Here is a 20,123-nt window from a genome sequence, read left to right as displayed (position 1 = left end):
AACACCATACTCAGCTAGTAAGTGTGAGATTTGGGAACAAGAGTCATAATACTTTGACTCTAAATCCATTGCTGTTTCTGCTATATCATTTTACGCTATACAGTTTGACCCTTAATAGTTTTCAATCGGCTTTGTTGTTCAGTCATTTTTCAGTCATGCCTGACTCTTTGTGACCCTGTTTGAGGTTTTCTTGGCAAAGATACTGGAATGGTTTGTCATTTCCTTCTCCAGTTCATTTTATAGGTGAGGAAACTGAAACAAACAGGGTTAAGTGACTTGCCCAGGGTTGCACAGCTAGGAAGTGCCTGAGGCACTCTATCCACTGCATCACCTAGCTGTCCTTTTCAATCAATAAGCCTTTATTAGTTCTTATCATGGGCTGGCACTGTTCGGGGTATAGGGGGCTACAGAGAAAAAAAAATGAAACAGTTTCTCCCTCAAGGAACTCAGATGCTGTTGTACCTAGATGTTTATAAATACAAGGTAATTTTGGGTGTGAAGACACTTGCAGCTAGGGGGATCAGAGAGGTTTCATGTTGAAAGTGGCTCTGGCCTGAGATTGAAGGAAACGGAATTGAAAGGCTGTGGTGAATTTTGTGTATGTTGGTTTTATCTCTCCATGTTCCCGGAAGGGAAAAAAACATTTCATATACCTCTTTTCTCTTCCTTCTTGTGTATTCAGATGTATTTCGAGGAAGTTTGTGGTTAAGCTTATTTTGTTTGTTAAGTGAATAATATATTTCATAGTGCAGTTGAAAGTCCATTGGCTCATTAGTATGAGGGCTTGAGTTTGAAGCTCCATTCTGCTGCTTACTTCCTCTGTGACCACTGGCAAGTCACTGTATGTCTCTGGGCCTTATTGTGCTCATCCATGGCACTGATTTCTAGTGCCAACTTGGAAGTTCAGTAGGTAGGTGTTCAAAGAAGGGAGAGACTAGCAAGGGATACAGTTGCTAGAGGTGGTTTCGTGGAAAGGTTAGGAATTGAGCTGGGCTCTGAAGAATAGATTGGATTTGATTAAGTAGAGGGGAAATCTGGAGTATTTCAGCAGTCTGCATTTTATGTCTTGCTCAAGGGCATTTTAGAAGCAATACTGGATTGGTGATTCCATCAGTATAGGGAAGACTGTTCTGTAGGACAGAAGTTGGTATACCGTGTGTGGCAGCATACGCCAGCAGCTCACACCAGTGGCTCTGAGTTTGAATGCAGTTGTGGCAGTGTCTGGCGTTTGGGACCATAGTGGCTTGATGGAAAGGGCACTGGGTTTTACGCTCAGAAGACTTGAGTTAAATAAAATCCTGATTCTGCTGTTTACTTACCTGTGTGATCTTGAGCAAGTCACTTCCCTGGGCCTCAGTTTCCTCATCTCTCAAATGAGGAGGTTAGAGTGGATGACTCTGATGTCCCTCCCAGCTTGAGAGCTAGAGTCCTGTGAGCTCTTTCTACCAGCGCAGATTGGCGATGATGGGCAACTGTGTACGGAAGGAGGGTTTCACTATCCTTTTTAGAGTTCAGTTTCTCAGGATCCATGGCTATGGCAACGTCTAGTTTCTAGGTGTTAGATAATAACTCCCGGAATAGCCCCAAGGATCCTAGAGAGTAGACAGCCCTACTGCCGCTGTGCCATGAGATATGGGGGGGTGACGTAATTGATATTTACTACACTTGTGCAGAATGACCACATTGCTAAAGGTAACCCATGAGCACTGGTTAGTGAGTGGGGAAAACCATGGGGAAGCCGTAGGGGAATCTATGTGTGCCTTGACTGGCTTGAGGGGATTTAGGGGACTGCACAAACTGTGCCTGTCTTGATTGACCCTGTCGAGATGTAGGGGTAGTTGCCCCCCTCCCCGGCTTCTTGACCGCTCCTGCGAGAAGGGTGATTAGGGAACTCTGTAGGAGCTGGTGCTCCCATTATCAACAACCCTTCTGAGAAGACTAGACTAGGATAAAGTAAAGATTATTAACCCCTCAGAAGCTGTCTTCCCTGCCTTCCTGCCTCACCAGATCAAGAGTGGACCTGGTAGAGGCTGGAGTCCAGAAACTCCAATGCCTCCTGTATGTTATCTGTGAAACAGCAACTTAGAGCCTTGGGCACTCAGGGTCACAGTGCCTGGGGTACTGATAGTTGAAGCACTATTCGAACCTGGGTTTTGAGGACTCTTGAGTTCAGCTCTCTGTTTTCTACTTTTTTTTGGAGGGGGAAGGCAGGGTAATTGGGGTTAAGTGACTTGCCCAAGGTCACACAGCTAGTAAGTGTGTCAAGTGTCTGAGTCCGGATTTGAACTCAGGTCCTCCTGACTCCAGGGCTGGTGCTCTACTCCCTGTGCCACCTAGCTGCCCCTAGCTCTCTATTTTCTAGAGGAAGCAAGGTGGTATAGTGGGTAGTATGCTGGCCTGGGGATCAAAAAGACTTGAGTTCAAATATTGCCTCAGACAACTTATTATGCAAATTACTTGACACTTGTCGGCCTCAATTTCCTCATCTGTAAAATGAGATAATAGCACTTACTTCACAGAGTTGTTGTGAGGATCAAATGAGAAAATACCACCTAACTACTAGCCAGCTGTTATCATTCGCTGTGCCATGCTGCCATGTCAGAGGTGTAGAAGTCAAAATTAGTACAGATTGAAGTTTTTACTATAATTATGCTTCATCTAACACACTAGTATTTAATCTTTTTTTAAAATAACTTTTATATTACAGGAACCAAATTTTATTATGGATAAAGACTTTAAGACTGAGTCAACTTCCTGTTCCCTTCAGAGTTCTTCAGAACCATTGTTTTCAATCCAGATATTAGCATTCAAAACAAGTTTGTTAGAAGCATTAGAAGAATTACGCATGAGAAGGGTAAGCACTTTTTAGTTGTTATTATTTTGAAGACAGTATTTGATTTTGATCATATCTTTTTTATCACTTTAAATATTTCAGAAATTATTTCCCTAAAATATTAGTCCTAATGTAATACTTAAATGGGTCAGTGATCTTTCCCAGTGTAAGTGTTTCTCTAAAGGTAAAGACTGAAACCCATTGATGCTTTCTCATTCTGGGTAACTCTTGTCCACATCTTTCCACTGAACTTCCATATGGGATCTGCCCACTGTGCAAATATCCTTGTTTAGGTCTTTTACCTTTACCAGCATATCTGTGCAGCACCTGGGCTATTTGTCACTCCTCACTCTCCGTATATAACTGATCACTTCCTCTTCTAATCAGACATTTCCTGAATAATTTCTTTTATTCTACTATACAAGTCATCATTGATGATATGTAGCAGACTCCTTACTCCCACTGTATGTCTTTCCATTGTCCTTTGTGTCATCCAGAATTCTGATTCATCAGAGATGGTGGTGTTCCATGACTTATTGCTCTATGGCACTATGAGAAGAATATAGGTATTCACAGATGGATTCTTGTTTCAGGGAGCAACTTGGGATCATTGACCACATGAGCAGCTTCCCAAATGCAGCCCCTACTAAACACTGTTAGTGCTAGGCACCGTGCCAGCCACGGGGGCCACAAAGGCAAGAATGAAACAGCTCCTCAAGGAGCTTATGTTCTAGGAGGGGAGGCAACATGGACATATCTAAGTGAATATACAAAATATATGCAAAGTAAGCTACAAGGTAGTTTTGGTCAGGGGGTGTTTTAACAATCTGGCTAGCAGCTGTTGTGGGAGTAAAAGACCAACACAAGCCCAACAACAAGAATGCTAGCAGCACACTGCAAAAGCACAGGTTCTTTTGATCTGCTTTAGTAAGGAAAACAATGTTAAGGGGTTGACAAACTTATTTTAATTCAGCATACAAATACCATTCACTTAGTTCAGGGGAAAAAGCCAGCAGCCTGAATTTCGGAACAAAATACAAATAAAGTACAAACGTCGACAGACAGACCTTGTCTGATTCAAATCCCAACACATAATTACCAGAGTTCAACAAAATCCTAACATCCAGGTTTACGAGCTGGAGGGCTCTTAGCTACAGTTGCCTGGAGTCTCCGCTGCCACCAAGAGTGAGAGCCCTAAACAAATTACAAACATCGACAGACAGACCAAATACAGATTCATAGTTACCAACATTTAGGTTCAGCCCAGGAGCTCATAAGGAGGACTGGCCCAGAGTCACTCACGCCACCACTGCTGTGAGTAAGAGCTCCAAAGAAGAGAAGGCCAACCCCTGGTTTTATATCTTTTTCAGGGTCAGGAGTGAGCCACACATACGACTCACCCGCATAACCTAGAATCATCACAATGAGGCGACTTAAACCCATGTGGTCTAAAAGCCTCTGCTGTCCCAGACATGTCACTCAAACTCATGTGTAAACTAGGCCCTCCCCTGAGGCAAGGAGGCACCAAGGACACCCAAATCTAATCAAGGAAACAAAGGCCAAACTCTCCAAGGGCACTTAGTTGAACTGAGTGCTAAGAGCCCGTTTTGCTTACCAACACAGGAGGACACTAGCCACTAGGGAGATCAGGAAAGACTGAGTGGAGAAGGTGGTGCTTGAGATAAGTTTTGAAAGAAGCAAGGAGGTCTTGGAGGTAAAGGCATCCCAGGGAGAGAGGGTATGCCAAGCAATGCAAAGGCAGAAAATGGGCAATGGAGTGTTGTGTATGACAAACAGCAAGAAGAGCAGTTTGCCTGGATCACAAAGGGTAGGAAGGGGAATGATGTTTGGAAAAGTAGGTTGGGACCTACTAATACGTGAAGGGATTTTAAAATCAGCCAAACCTAAAGAGAATATTTTTGATCTAAAAAGCAATTCATTCAATAAGCATTAAGTACCTGCTATTGTACCAGATGTTGTGCTAAGTGCTGGAGATACAAAACACAACCTGGTCTAGCTCATTACCCATCTGTTCAGAGATGTGTACTTAGCTCTGTGTGATCTAGCTCAATGGGCTGCCTGTACCGACTGCCTATCATAATCTGTACTCAGCTCAGCACTTGAGCTGGCCCTGGGGCAGAGTTGCCCTGGCTGAAGATTGAATTAGGAGTAAATGAACCATACCTCACCCCTCTTTGGCTATCCAGGCTCTAGACTTGGGTCCTTCTAGACTGCAACACTTGCCTTTGACTGTCGGGCCACTGGTCTCTGGGCAGGACCAGGGATTTGCCATCTGTCCTACCATTGTCCATGCATAGCCCAACCCCCACTATCATTTCCGCTTTCACTTCTTCTAAGAATGATAATCAAATCAACAGTCTCATTGCTCCTGTGAAGGATTTGACACTCTTATTCTGTAGTCTTCAGAATCCCTGTTTTATATTCAGAGTCCCAGGCTGCCTAGGCAGAAGCTCCCTTCCCATATTGCCACCCTTTGTTCCCTCTTACTCATCCATCTCATTCTTATGTCTCCTCTCTCTATAGCCCAATCAAGTTTCCCTTCTAGTGTGCCCTAGGGATCCCTTGTTCTTTTGATAACAAACTGCCTATCACATTAAACTTCCTCGTTTTATGTTCTTACTTTTCTAAGTTTATTTCACATTATTTCCCTTTGAACACTCTGCATTCCGGCAAAATTTACCATTCTCTGAATCCAGGATTCTACCTCTTGCCTTTGTGTTTTTGTCCAGACTATTATCCTTAGGATATACTCCCTTCTTACATCTACCTTAGAATCTTTGCTTAGCCCTTATAGTGTCTGCTATGGAAAGTTTTCCCTAGTGATGGTGCTCTTTCTTTCCTCAAATAACTGTGTATATATTTATCATTTTATTTATATGTTGTATTATCTCCCCCTCAACATCTCCCCTGTTGCACAGAATGTGAGCTTCCTGAGGTCAGTGACTGTTTTTTTATCTTTAGTTCTCCACAGCCTAGTACCTTGTTGTCCTGATTTATATCTTGCCCTGGACTTAGATAGCTACGGAGGAAAAAGTGAGGCTGATGACTTTGCACAGCCGCTGTCCCTCACTTAGATTCAGTTTACTTGCATGTCTTGGCATCACCTCCTTGAAGTCATGGTCCTCTTCAAGAGTGAAGGACAAACGACAACCCAACAAGTATCTGCCATTGTCTTCCTATCATGCCCCAGTGCTGGTTGAGCTTGTATTCTATTAACTTTTATCTAGAAGATTCCTGAGGATCTGGGCCTGATGGGGTCTAGCCCCTTCAACCTAGAGGACAGTGCTGTACTAAGAAGGCTATCTGCCATCCCTCTTGGTTGGATTGTGGGCCATGAACCAAAAAAGGATTGAGGCCACTGTAAGGTTGTGTCCTTGGACCTCAGCTGGGCTCTAACATGAGATTGCAAATACAGGAAGGGTCTGTTTTCAGTGAAAGTTGGCTATGCTTGTGACCAGTGAACTGTTTGCATTAGAAAAAGGCATTGCTAAGGTTCTTGACTATCATTGGATAATTAACTTAAGGATTCAACAAAATAACAATTAAATTGGCTGACTGACTACATTGGTCTAGAGGAACTATATCATGAAAGAACTGGCTGGTTGCTGCTAAACTACCATCAGCCGTCGTATCTAGGAAATCTGGTGCCTAGGGCCAATTATTTGCATTTGGAAGGAGATCAGCTTATATGAAAGTTTGCCTAAGTATAGTGTTGACAAGAAATGAAGTGGCCTATGTCTCAGAAAGTCTGGCCCAATTTCCCTGCAGCATTCCATGAGGTTGCTGGCTGTCAGTAAGCATTTATTAAGCACTTACCATGTGCCAAGCACTATGCTAAGTGCCAGGGTTGTAAAGAAAGGGAAAAGACAGCTCCTGTCTTCAAGGAGCTTATGGTTTAATGGGGTGACAATAGTCAGACAAATATGTACAAACAAAATAAAGAAGAAATAATTAACTGAGGGAAGGCACTAGAACAGACCTGCAGAACTTGGCAGTAGGAAGGGGCCAAAATTAAAACAGGGTAAACTTCTTCGGGCAGCAGATAGGTTTTTAGTGGCTCACTTTCCAAGTAAAAGTATAATAAATTATTAAACTATTTTGCAAATAAACCATATTTAAAAAGGGAATTTCAATTACTATCAGTTAATTACACTTATTACTTTGGATTTTTATTTATCATGAAATCACATTAATGTTAAAAAAATTACTTTGCTAAGTGGTACAAGTTTTTTCAGGTTTTCTTACTGTTTACATTTTGTTAATGGGACTTATTATATGTGTTGTTAGCAATCAGTTTATCGTACTCTGGAATCATGTTTGGAATTTGAAATTTGATTTCTTTAGAAATCTGAAAAATAACCTTAGTAGCCACCTCATTTTCTGAGTTTACTTTCATGAAAAACTGTTGATCCTCACTGAGATTTTCCACAATTTGGACACTTTAATTGGCTTTTCACTGGTGTCCAATTTACTTAAGCCAGTTACTTAAGTTTTGATTTGAAATGGTGACGAAGATCATATTCCTTTGGGATGGCTATTACTTCTCGGCAAATAAGGCACAATATTTTGTCTCTCGTGTTAGTAAACAAGTATCTATTTGTTCATGCTGGATTAAACACTCTGTGTTCTGATTCGATCTTCTGTTTCTTTTTATCACCCATTTTACAAAGTCACCCCAAAACTTTAATGTTAGAACCAAAAAATCCCCACAGCAACTGCTCACATACAAAGAAATACTGAACTGAGTGTCTGACCTTGGAGAGAGCTCCAGACACTCATGTAACTTGGAGGATGACTGCGCAGCGAGGGTGGGGAAGAAGCCCTTGTATTGTTGCAGAGCGTCAGCTGTGGCTACACTCACTTTGTCCCTGTTCAATGCAAGTGATGATTGAAAACACAGTGAAAAGATACAACTCTCGATCCTCTCAGACTAGAAATAGACTGATGATGGTTGCCAGGGGTCATGTGACAAACAGGAGAGAGTGCTGAGTGGCAACCTGCCCACCAAGTTACATGATGAGCACAATAGTGACTAGTGGAAGGTGGGTTAATGAGGACATGGACAAAGCACTTGTTACATCTTTTCTTTCTTTTACATCTTCTACATTTTTCAAATGCTTCCCCAAATCCTTTGGCTGGCCACAAACAGCCCATGGGTCATACGCTGTGCAGGCCTACACTAGACCAAGGATTGAGAAAGGTTTACTGTAGAAGTTGGGATGTTAGCTGGGAAGCCAGTTGGCAGAGATGAGGAGAGAGATTATTCCTTTAATGGGGAGCAGCCAGTGAAAATGGCCAGGCAGATAAAATGTCTTGTTGATGTAACACCAAGGAGGCTAGTATCATTGGCTCACAAAATATGTTGTGGGGGAGGGAGAGGGAGAGGAGATATCCCATGACCTCCTGAAGTGATCCATCTCACTTTTGGATAGCTCTAATTGTTAGGACATTTTCCTTACAAGAAACCTAAATTTGCCTCTTGGTGACTGCTCACCATTACTCCTAGCACTGCCCTCTAGAGACAGACAGGAAAGGTCTAATCCTGCTTCAGGTGGCAAAGTCCTAATCTGAAGATATTGAATATGTTACTCCAAGTCTTCTCCAGGCTAAACATCCTCAAGGCCCTATACCAATACTCGTACTCTCTTCTGAATACTCTCTAGCTTAAAAATGTCCTTTCTTAAATATGTCACCAAGAACTGAACGCAACACGTCAAATATAGTCTGACCAGGGCAGAATACAACAGGATCAGTGTCTCTTTATTGCTTCAAGCTATGCTTTTTTTAATGCAATGCAATGCAGCAAGATCTTACTAGCTTTTTTGACAGCCAAATTACTTTCAACAGAGAGCACAGTCCACTAAAACTGCCAAATTCTCCTCAGAAGAACTTCTCTCTAGCAATGCTTCCCATGTTTTGCACTTAGGACGTTTAGTTTTTGAACTCAAATGAAAGAATTTGTATTTATTCCTGTTAAATTCCATCTTATTCAATTTAGTCCAGCGTCTTAGCCTGTCAAGATGTTTTTGAATTCTGAGTCTGTCATCTGTGTGTTAGCTATCCCTTCTAGCTTTCTGTCATCTTAATAACTGATAACCAGTCATTGATAAAAATATCAAACATAAAAAGCATAGCTCTCTGGGGTGCCCCATTGAAAAGCTCCTTAGAAGCTGACAAAGCTCCATTAACAACTCTGTAGACAGTCATTCAGTCAATTCAAATCCATCTAATTGTACAACCAGTCATCTAGCCAACATTTCTTCATCTTGTCCATAAGAATAACATGAACATTTTATTAAATGTTTCACTAAACTATATCTCCAGCATTACTCCTGATGAGGAATTCATGACACTTTTTCCCAAGTGAATTTGGGTGCCTGCTTCTTGAGGGGGGAGATGATGAGATTCAAATAGAGTGGTCAGTGAGAAACCCATTATCTCAAGTAACACTTAAAGCCACTTTAGGAGACAATGAGATTCAAATAAGCTAGTCAGTGAAATTTTGAAACTAACTGGGGCCTCTATGCCCTGAACAAATGGGCTGAACAATGGAATAATGTTGTGTCTAGATATTTGTGAAACACTAAACTACTGTCCTTGGTCACCTCATCTCCCTGCCCACTGCAGGTTTTACTCATTTACTCTATAAGAATTCCTAGCCTTTCCTGGCTAATCAGAGGGTATGCCCCTTAAGGGCATCTTTCTTAAGGACCCATCTCCCTTAAGTGGCACTCTCCCTTAGGGGGTGTAACCCCCCTTAAACTGCATCTCCGTCAAGGGGCAGAGGAGCCTGATTGGTGTGTTATGCTTGGTGTGTTGTGTTACCCCCTATAATGCCTTTACTTGATCTGGAGACAGCCTGAGCAAATTCTTTCAAGACGTACACGCTGCACCTCAACGTTTTGGGGTGCCCCTAGGCCTCATCACTCTGAGCTACAATTTAGCAACTGTGTTCAGAAAGGAAATAAATAAGGCCATGTCTATGTATGGGCTACTCTTGATGAACTTTTCTTTTTCTAGATTTACACTAACCATGTCTTTAATAGTATGCGAAAGAATTTGCCGAAATCAAAGTCAAGCTTACTGGCCTATATCTCCCTCCTTCCTGGCTCCCCCTTCCTACAGTCACTTTTAGAGCATGCTGTAGAAGGAATTCTTTTCACATGTTGGTTGGGTAAGATGGTCCCAGAGGTTCCTTCCAAATTGGAATTCTATGATTTTGTTACTTCAACACTTGGTATCTAATGAACTATATGAGAATATAGAAATGGCATTTAAGGACATGAAGTAGAGAAGAGTGTGTAGACAAGACAAAATATTTAGGTTGGAGGCAACTCAACTTTAAAGAAACTCAGGGACTGATTTTTCAAGCTCTCTTAAGGAGGAGGAAACTCCAAAATAGTAAAATAGATCATTATTATCAAAAAAGGTAACTAAGAAGACATTAGCAGCTGGGTGACTTGTTCACCTACATTCTCCTACCTGTAAATTTCTTATAAGAATGCTAAAATAACAAAACAGGAAAATGATGAATGCTAGAGAGGATGTGGGAAAATTGGAGCATTGTTACATTGCTGGTGGAGTTGTGAGATGATCCAGCCATTTTGGAGAGTAATTTGGAACTACGCCCAAAGAGCCACAGGAATGTTCATACCCTTTGACCTAGCAATACCACTTCTAGGGTTGTATCCCAAAGAAATCACACAAGCGGGAAAAGGACCCATATGCACAAAAATATTTATAGCGGCTCTTTTTGTGGTAGCCAAGAATTGGAAATCAAAGGGATGCCCATCAATTGGGGAATGGCTGAACAAGCTGTGGTATATGAAGGTAATGGAATACTATTGTGCCATAAGAAATGGGGATGATACGGACTTCATAACAACCTGGAAAAACCTACAAGACATAATGCTGAGTGAGTGGAGCAGAGCCAGGAGAACATTGTACACAACCACAGATGTATGGATTCCGTGAGGACCAACCCTGACAAACTTCGTTCTTCTCTGCAACACAAGGTGCAAGGACAACTCCAAAGGACTCACTATGGAGAATGCTATCTACATCCAGAGAAAGAACTATGAAGTTTGAATGCAGATTGAGGCACACTTCATGCTTGCCTTTTTTTTCTTCTCTTTTGTTTTTGTTTTTGGGGTTTTTTTTTGATTCTGTTTCTTCTTTCTCATGATTCATTCCATCGATCATAATTCTTCTTCACAACTTGACTAGTGTATAAATTAATTCAATATGAAGTTATACGTGGTAGTTATATGAGATTCCATGCCATCTTGGGGAGGGAGGGGGAAGGGAGGGGAGAAAATCTGGAACTCAAAATTATGTAGAACTGTGTGTTGTAAACTAAAACTAAAAATAAAAATTGAAAAAAAAGAATGCCATTGAGATGATGGGCATTCCACTGCATTAGCTTTTCAGTACATAGATCTTAGCTCCATCCTCCAGAAAGACAATGAGCTTGTCCCAGAATTGCATAGAAGAGCAGCTGGTGTCACATTTGGGAAATGGCACAGCATTTTCAATAATCCTGAAGTTGTTCCCAAACATGAAAATCCATCTTTTGAGTCATTATTTCCTCAGTGTTACCATAAGGCTATGAATACTAGGATTTTAGAAGAATGAAAATTGCAAGTACTGTAAAAGCTATCAGAAGGGCATATAGTTGCTGCAATAAATTTTCAAGGATGACCTAGGTATAGGAAGGGATAATAGATAGACACCTTAAGTATTGCACTAATATCCAAAAAATACTAAAAGGTTCAAAGGAAGTCCTTCAGTATATTAGATAGGTTTTCTTCAGAGAATTTATGAAAGAACACGGACAAGAATTGAATAGGATAAGAAAATATCTGATTGCTGTCTGTGTTGATGGAGAGAATGTTCACATCAGTTAGATCATGGATTTATTGAAGTAAATGAGAGTGAACAAGTTCTCAGAGGTTGAGTATAAAGAGAAATTCAAGCACTGGGGAGTAAGCATCAGTGAACAATGACTGTTATGGTTTAAAAACCATGACAGGAGACAGAGAACGAACAAAAATGTAAGAAGAGAATCAGTATATGGTGGTAACAAGTGCTTCAGAGAAGTCATAGAGAATTGATAACTGAGGTTTAAAAAAATCTTCTGATTTTGGTATTTCATTATGGGGGAGAAATTAAAGCTTAATTACATGGAGGTTAAAAAGTGAATAGATAGATGAGGAAATGAAAGCAGTGAGTATAGAGTACACATTCCACAAATCTAACTGTGAATGAGAGAAGAGAAATAGAATGTTAGCTTCAGGAGATTATGGGGTCAAAGTTTGGTTTTCTCAGTTTAGAGGGGATGTGTATATCTGGAGGTAAGTGGGAAGTGGGTATCACCTATTGGTGATGGCCACTTGGTGAATAAATTTTTGGTTGTGGCAATTCATGAAACAAAGAAAAATACGAAATGGCTTTTAGTCCAATGCTGCCCCTTATGCTTCTTCAGGGATAGTGGTGGGGAAAATGGTGGAAAAGGGACAAGAAGGCACCAAGAATCAATTTTTAGATGATCTTAAACTTTAATTTGACTGTTAGTATTTTATATGTGAGATCCTTGTCCTTTGACCCATGAATTAATGTACCTATCAGTGGAGGAACTTAATCATATCATTATTGATATTGATTTGCTATAAATGAAACCAGAATAAAGAAAGAAATTGCAGGTTAATGGAAAAGATGGATCACAGGGTACTTCTTCTTTTTTACTATTTATTTGCTTTTAACATTTATTTTTAAAAAATTGAGTCCTGAATTCTTTCCTTCCCTCCCATGCCTCTTTCACTCACTGTGAGGGCAAGAAATGTTATATTAATTATACATGTGAAATCATGTAAAACATATTAACCATGTTGCAAAAAAAGGCAAGAAAAATAAAGAAAGTGAAAAAATATGCTTCAATCTGCATTGAGACTCTATCAGTTCTTTCTTTGTAGGTGGGTAGAATCACATGTCTTCCAAAATTGTATTAGAATTGAATTATTGAATTAGAATTGATCATTGTGTTAATCAGAATAGCTAAGTCATTCACAATTGGTCATCATGTAATATTGCTGTAACTGTGTGCAATGTGCTCCTTCATTTTGCATCTATTCATATAAATCTTCCCAGGTTTTTCTGAAACCATCCTGCTTGTCATTTCTTATAGCACAATAATATTCCATCACAATCATATACCACAACTTGTTCAGTTGTTCCCCAATTGATGGGCATCCCCTCAGTTTCCTATTTTTGCCACCACAAAAAGAGCTGCTATAAATATATTTGCACATATAAGTCCTTTTCCTTTTTTAAAAAATCTCTTTGTGTTACAGATCTAGTAGTGGATCAAAGCTGGATCAAAGGGTATGCATGGTTTTATAGCACTTTGGGCATAGTTCCACATTGCTCTCCAGAGTGGTTGCATCAGTTTACAACTCCACTAACAGTGCATTAGTGTCATAATTTTCCCACATCCCCTCCAACATTTGTCATTTTCCTTTTCACTCGTATTAGCCAATCTGATAGTGTAAGGTGGTACCTCAGAGTTGTTTTAATTTTCTTTTCTCTAATCAGTAGTAATTTAGAGCATTTCTTCATGTGACTATAGATAGTTTTGATTTCTTTATCTGAAAACTGCCTGTTTGTATCCTTTGATTATTTAAAGAGGTCTATTCACTGAATGGGCATTACCTCCCTCAAAGTAAGAATCTAAAAAGACCTTAGCCTGAAAGGGCCAGGGTCTCCCAATGCATCCTGGGCTATCTCCAGTTGTCCTGGTGTCCTGGCTACTGGACCCAAATGGCTCTGGAGGAGAAAGTGAGGCTGGTAACTTTGCACAGCCCTCCCTCACTCAAATCAAAGTCAACTGCAAGTCATGTTATCATTTCTCTGATGTCACAGTCCTCTTTAAGAACGAAGGACTAACACAACAACAAGTTGGGGAATGACTCGTGTCTTATAAATTTGACTCAGTTTTCTATATATTTGATAAATGAGGTCTTTATCAGAGAAATTTGATACAAATCCCTTCCCCCACCCCTAGCTTCCTGCTTTTCTTCTAATCTTGGCTGAGTTGGTTTTGTTTGTGTAAAACCTTTTTAATTTAATGTAATCAAAACTATCCATTTTCTATCCTGTGATCCTCTTTATCTCTTGTTTGATTGTAAATTCTTTCCTCATTCATAGATCTGACAGATAAAATTTTCCATGTTCATCTAACTTGCTTATGATATCACCCTTTATCTCTAAATCGTATATCCATTTTGACTTTATCTTGGTATGAGATTTTGGTTTATACCTAATTTCTGCCTAACTGCTTTCCAGTTTTCCCAGCAATTTTTGCCAAATAGTTAGTCCTTGTCCCAAAAGCTTGGGTCTTTGGGTTTATGAAACACTGGGTCATGATAGTCTACTTAATACTGTGTCTTGTGCACTCAATCTATTCCACTGCTCCACCACTCTGTTTCTTAGCCAGTACTAGATTGTCTTGATGATTACCACTTTGTAATACAGTTTGAGATCTGGTACTGTTAAGCCACCTTCTTTCACATTTGTTTCCCTGTTGATTCCCGTGATATTCATGACCTCACTGGTACTTCTCGGAGAGGCAAAGAGTGGAGTTGATGTAATTGCTTTTTTATCATATTTCTAAAGGTAACAAGAAATATTATTTCATGGAATATCTAGTTATCTCATTTTCTAGTACTTAAAAGTGTTTATAAAAAGACTATCATGCAAATAATTGCAGATTATGAATCAGCCTTAGTTGTCAAAGATGAAGAAGTAGAGATATATGAAAAAATCAATCAGATTAATCCAAATTAAATCAATATAGGATTGTGGGATCTTAGATTCAGATGGGAAGGGACCTTAGAAGTTTTGGAGCAGGGCCTCCTCATTTTGCAAATGTATTCTGATAAGTCAGTAACTTTGACGTAAGGGTGGGAAACAGTGAGGAAAGTTCAAATTGTGGGGAAACCATGGTTCAAGAAAAAGGAACACAGGAGGCCATAAACTTATAGGCTACCCAGAAGCCACACACTTATACAGAAAGAACAGTTTTGTTGAAAAAGGAAATAGTAAGTGCTAGACATAATGATTAACAAGGAACATTGTGAAAAATGGAATCAGTTATATTTTAATAGACAGGAAAAGACTTGTAGTTAGTGTGGGAAGTATATTTCAGTCAGTTGTCTATATATATACTGACTTGCCAATGTGAAGATCAGAAGTAGTTTTTTAAAAAAAGCAAGTAAAATGAGTAATAATGGGAAAAATACAGTGTGCAAGTAAAGGAGTTCAATTCTGAACTATTTAAACAAGTAATAAGTAATTAGAAATGGGAATTGGACAAATGACATCAGTGCCCACTGTAATACATTTAAGTGTTGTAAATTGATTGCCACAACCAGAAAACCAAAAGAACCCAGAAAGTAACTTAGCAAACGTGTGACTTGCCAAATGGAAAGAAATTGTGGACAGAGGCAGCATCATTTTAGAATATGAACTTATTTATAAAATCTTATGAAAAAGGATGTTAAACAGATATATTAGAGTGTTTCATAAGGCAGAGAGAAGTAATGGGAGTAAAACTAGCTTAAAGAAAGCTTGACAAGAAGTTCAGTTAGGCATAGACATCCCAAGAGGATTTAAGAACAAAAATGGAAGGAGGAGAACAAATAGAAGAAAAATAGAAAAGATCTGCAAATATTACTATAATAAACTGTTTTTGCTGTCAAGAACAATGGAACCACCACACTTGTAGAGGTAGAAGTGTCAGTGAAGTGAATGAAGATGGGGAAAGCAGCCAGACTGGACCAAGTATACATAAAGGACACATTGCTGGAGGAAACACAATTGTGAAAATGCTGAGGAATCAATATATAAGATATTTGAAGGGGAAGATACCAAGATGATGGGAAAAAAATCTGATTGCTTACTAATACTCCAAACTCCTGCTTTGTATTCCTATTATTTCACTTATGCAAGTTGTTTGTTTGTTTTGTGTGCAAGTCATATCTATAAAAATGGGGGCTTTATAATGAGGGTATTAGTAGGGAATAAGAAAGCTTTTATAAGCTGTATTCAACAATGAACTTTATCTTTACCATTTTGCAATTGACTAAAAGATGTAGAGAACATAAGATCCCATTGTGCTTATTATTTGTAAATTACAAAAAAAAAAAAAAAAAAAGAAAAATTGATTTGGTAGTGTCTTAAAGGCTCTTTTCTAACAAAGTGTTTCCCATTCATGCTTCAAAATCATTCAAGATTCCTTGAAAGACTTAACAGAAACAACTCTAATCATTGACACTGATTATAAATATCAAGTGAGACACAAAAAAGGGAGATGTGTACTCACCAAAGGTGTTTTCCACTGTGAGGGAGGAGAGGCTTCATAAAGTCCAAGTTGAAGATGGTTTCTTGGTTTATAGTAAGTTCTTTCAGATGCTTCTGTTTGTGGGTAACATTATACTGATTGCATTAAACTCTGAAATATTAACAGGTTCCTGTAAGAGATCTGTAACCATTCAAAAGAGTTTGATTTGATCACAGGAAAGACCAAATGAATGAAGAATATGGCATATATTTGGGTGGAATATCTATAGAACTTACCTGTCTATTTGAGACAGGTAGTACAGATAGTCAAATAGTTGGTTTTGTAGTTGGTCAGGAAAAGACTGGGCTGGAATGCTTTTGGGGAATTGCAAAGTTCCTTTAGTGATTTAATTACAAATTCCTTGAATGATTCCAAGTTTTCCATAAAACAAAGGGTTATCTTTCTAATACCAATATTCTGTTGATGGTGTATACAGTGAGCCATGGAATATAACAGTTTTTGAAGATTTAGAAATATATATCACAAGGCAATGGAGAAGTACATGGTATGTGTGAGCAAGCTGCAACATACAACTGATATGGAATTTGAAGTAGAGTGAATAGAAATAAATGATCATCAAGGAAATGTATGATAGTAAATGAAAATGGGTTGGTCATGTGGTGAGGATGAGAGATGACAGATGGATAAGAGCCAGAGTGCTACACTGGTACCCTTGAAATGTCAGAAGAAATTGAGGAAGACTTGCTGCACGTTGGGTAGTAAATATATGAGAGGACATGGGCAAGAGTGATACAGGATGGTCAGATATGGATGGATTGCAACCTGCTTTGTTGGAGTAAACACCCATATTGATAAGATCACAGATCCATCTGATTATTTGAGTAAGAGATGGAGACAGTGGAGAGGGCAATATTGAAGATGCTAGATAAAAGGGAGTACATAATTTAAGGGACAAGATCCTAGAGGAGAAAGATGAGATCAATAGCATGGGTGAAAGGGCTAGCCTTGGAAAGGAGGAGAGACAATTGTTCCTGTGAAACAATGATAGAGAAGATGCTTTGAATAGGAAAGAAGGGAGAGTGAAGGAGCTTTCAGTAGATGACTTTAATGTTGTATCTATTTAATCTCTGATTGGGGAGAAAGTTTCATAAGCCAGATTATAAGGGAGTAGAAGGGCTTGTGGAACCCTTACCTTGTAGGAATTTGTGTGGAAAAAGAGTAGTATATCATTCATAGGATAATCCTAGACTGTTTAGTACCACACTCTATCCTAATTTTAGCATTCCATTTTCCTCTGACTGATAGAAGAACATGAGGGCAGGAATGGATTAAAAGGCTGAGGGAACAGCTGGAGATCTTAATCTTAGACTACTAAAATTAGTATTAAAAGGCAGTAGAATGGTGAGGATCCAGCTGGAAAAATTCTTTGGCAGAAACAACCAGAAAAACTTTTCATGATTTTTAAAAAAACTTTGAATTTGACTCAGAAAACAGTAAGCCAAAAAACAATTTTAAGAAATTCCATTGGATTTGATTTTATTGCAAATAGCTTCATAATGAATGATTTGAATTTTTATACTTTAAAAATAGATTTCTCACATTTCATTATATTTTCTTGAAATTTTTTCTAAAGAAGCAGTTAGTATATTTTCATCCATAAAACTCAGGTCTATTTTGTATGATTAAAAGGATGATCCTATTTCACTTGAATTTTGGAAAAATAATATAATTAAAGAAACAAAATATTTTATAAAACAAACAAACTTAAAAGAAGTTTTACACATGTGGGCATTTGAAATATTATGCAAAAGTATTTTTGTACAAAACAAGAAATAGTGCTATTTTAAAAATATTTTGACCCTCTAGTATATAAAATAATGGAAATTAAATATTTTGGTGACAGTTTGAAGGAAATTCAACACATCATTTTATAAGATAAAGTTACTTTTTAAAAAAATTGTGGAACTAGTAAACACTGTACTACATACATATTTGCTGTGAACTTTGTAGAGCACATGTGGGATAGAAAAATGGGCTTTGGAGTTTCTTTCTTTTGATAATTTATCAGACAAGCTGGCTGGCAGTTTTCCCTCTAGGCTAATATATTTTTGTCTTGTGGTGGCTTATCACCCTTTATATTTTTAACACAGCCACCTCTATTATATTTGGTTAGAGTGCTAACCTGTAAAAATGACTGTTTTAAATTTAAAAGAATTTTATGAGTTTGTTATTTCCTGTTAGTATGTACTAGAAAGAAAACTTTTGTTCTATTTATATTATTAAGATTTGACTTAAACATTAGGGAATCGAAAGGGTTACTACTGTATTTCTACTTTTAAATGTTGCATTTATTGGTTATCTGTGCTAAATAAGTTTTTTTATCATAAACTCTTCAAATTTATTTTGCAATGATTAATTAGATTTAAAAGTAAAGTAAAAGTGGGTATCAACAAATGAGAAATACTTTTATTTAAGCAAATACACTTCCTCTACGAGACTATTATTTTTTTAATTATTACATGTAATGCCCTATTCTACATGCACTCCAATTTTACAAAGACATAGCATTTTAATTGATTTATATTAATCAACAAATGTTTCTTTTACATTTATTGCGTGACTACTACTATGTTAGGGACGATGAGTCATACAGAAGAAGTATAAAACAGGATCCTTGTCCTCAAAGAACTTATAATTTAATTGAAGAGCTAAAACTAATATGTGAAGTTAACTCAACTGTAAGATGGGGATAATAGTAGCACCCACCTGGCAGGGTTGCTATAAGGATTGAATGAGATAGTTGTAAAAAGCACTTAGCCTTGTACCTGGCTCATAGTAGGCACTACACAAATGCTTTTTTCTTTCTTTGGCCCCTGAAGTGATTAAGAAGCAATTAAGTGATAATAGTATGTTTTTGACTGCAGTTATGGTAGAAATTACAAGGTGTGGAGGGAATGTTTTTTAGGTATGGGCTGGTCTAGAGGTCCACTGAGATCCCCTGTAACCCTGAAATTCTGTTATTCTAAGTTTAGAGAGGAGAAGACGAATTTGCATTAGAGAAGGAAGCTTTCTAGACAAGTTGGGAATTAAATTAATCTTTGAAGGAAGATTAGGAGTTTGGTAAATTGGCAGAGGAAGAACACTGCAAGGGTCTACATAGCATAAGAACAAACATGGTGTGTTTAGTTGAGAGTGAAGAGATTGATTCGCCTGGAGAGGAGGTGTTCTTGGTGGAGAGAGAACTGGACTTGGGGTCAGGGAACCTGGATTTGGGTCCCTCTTCAGACGTTTACTAACTGTGTGATCACAGGTAAGTAACTTAACCTTTCTGTTTCCTCATGAAGGCTATTGTGAAAAAGTGTTTTACTATTGTGAAGAAAGTAATTTTCAAAACCTTTAAATTATGTAAGTGTGAATTATTATTTTTTGTGGGGAATAAGGTTGACAAAGTAGGGTGAGACCAGATTAGGAGAGCCAGGCAGAGGAGTTTAGATTTGATATAATAAGGTAGTAGAGAATCATTGTAGGTTCTTGAGATGGGAATGATAGGTTGAAAACAGTGGTTTGAAATGACTAGTGTGGCAGTGGTATACAGGAAGGACTGGATAAGGGAGAGACTGTAGGCTGTGATACCGTATAGGAGGCTGTTGGAGTAATTCAGGCTGGAAATAATAAGGCCTTAGACTAGGCTGTGGCAGGGGGAATGAAAAGACACTATGTATATGTGAATAATAAATAATAATTAAAACCAGAAAGACACAGCACATCTCTCTCCATACAACAGAAGGCCCAGGCCTGGAACACATTCCTTACCAACTTCCACACCTTCATATCCTTTTCTTCCTCAGCACCAACTGACCTTTCCATAAAACCTTTCTTGATACCTGTAGCCTAAAGTGAAATCAGTCACCT

At 38.6% G+C, this 20,123-nt stretch overlaps 1 protein-coding gene across 1 annotated transcript in view; it reads left to right on the top strand.

Annotated features, from left to right (window-relative positions):
- The first annotated feature begins 2,707 nt into the window (after positions 1 to 2,707).
- The window catches only part of CCDC73 (coiled-coil domain containing 73), a 126,736-nt gene continuing 109,320 nt past the window's right edge, over positions 2,708 to 20,123 (top strand). The window contains exon 1 of the mRNA XM_036763670.1: positions 2,708 to 2,854. Within this exon, the coding sequence (XP_036619565.1) occupies positions 2,723 to 2,854 (132 nt within the window). The 5' untranslated portion in view covers positions 2,708 to 2,722. The remainder of the gene's footprint in view (positions 2,855 to 20,123) is intronic.

Source organism: Trichosurus vulpecula, chromosome 6, assembly GCF_011100635.1.
Source record: "Trichosurus vulpecula isolate mTriVul1 chromosome 6, mTriVul1.pri, whole genome shotgun sequence".
Classification (NCBI taxonomy): Eukaryota; Metazoa; Chordata; class Mammalia; order Diprotodontia; family Phalangeridae; genus Trichosurus; species Trichosurus vulpecula.
The sequence above is the reverse complement of the archived record's forward strand: the minus strand, read 5'-3'. Positions and strand labels throughout refer to the sequence as shown.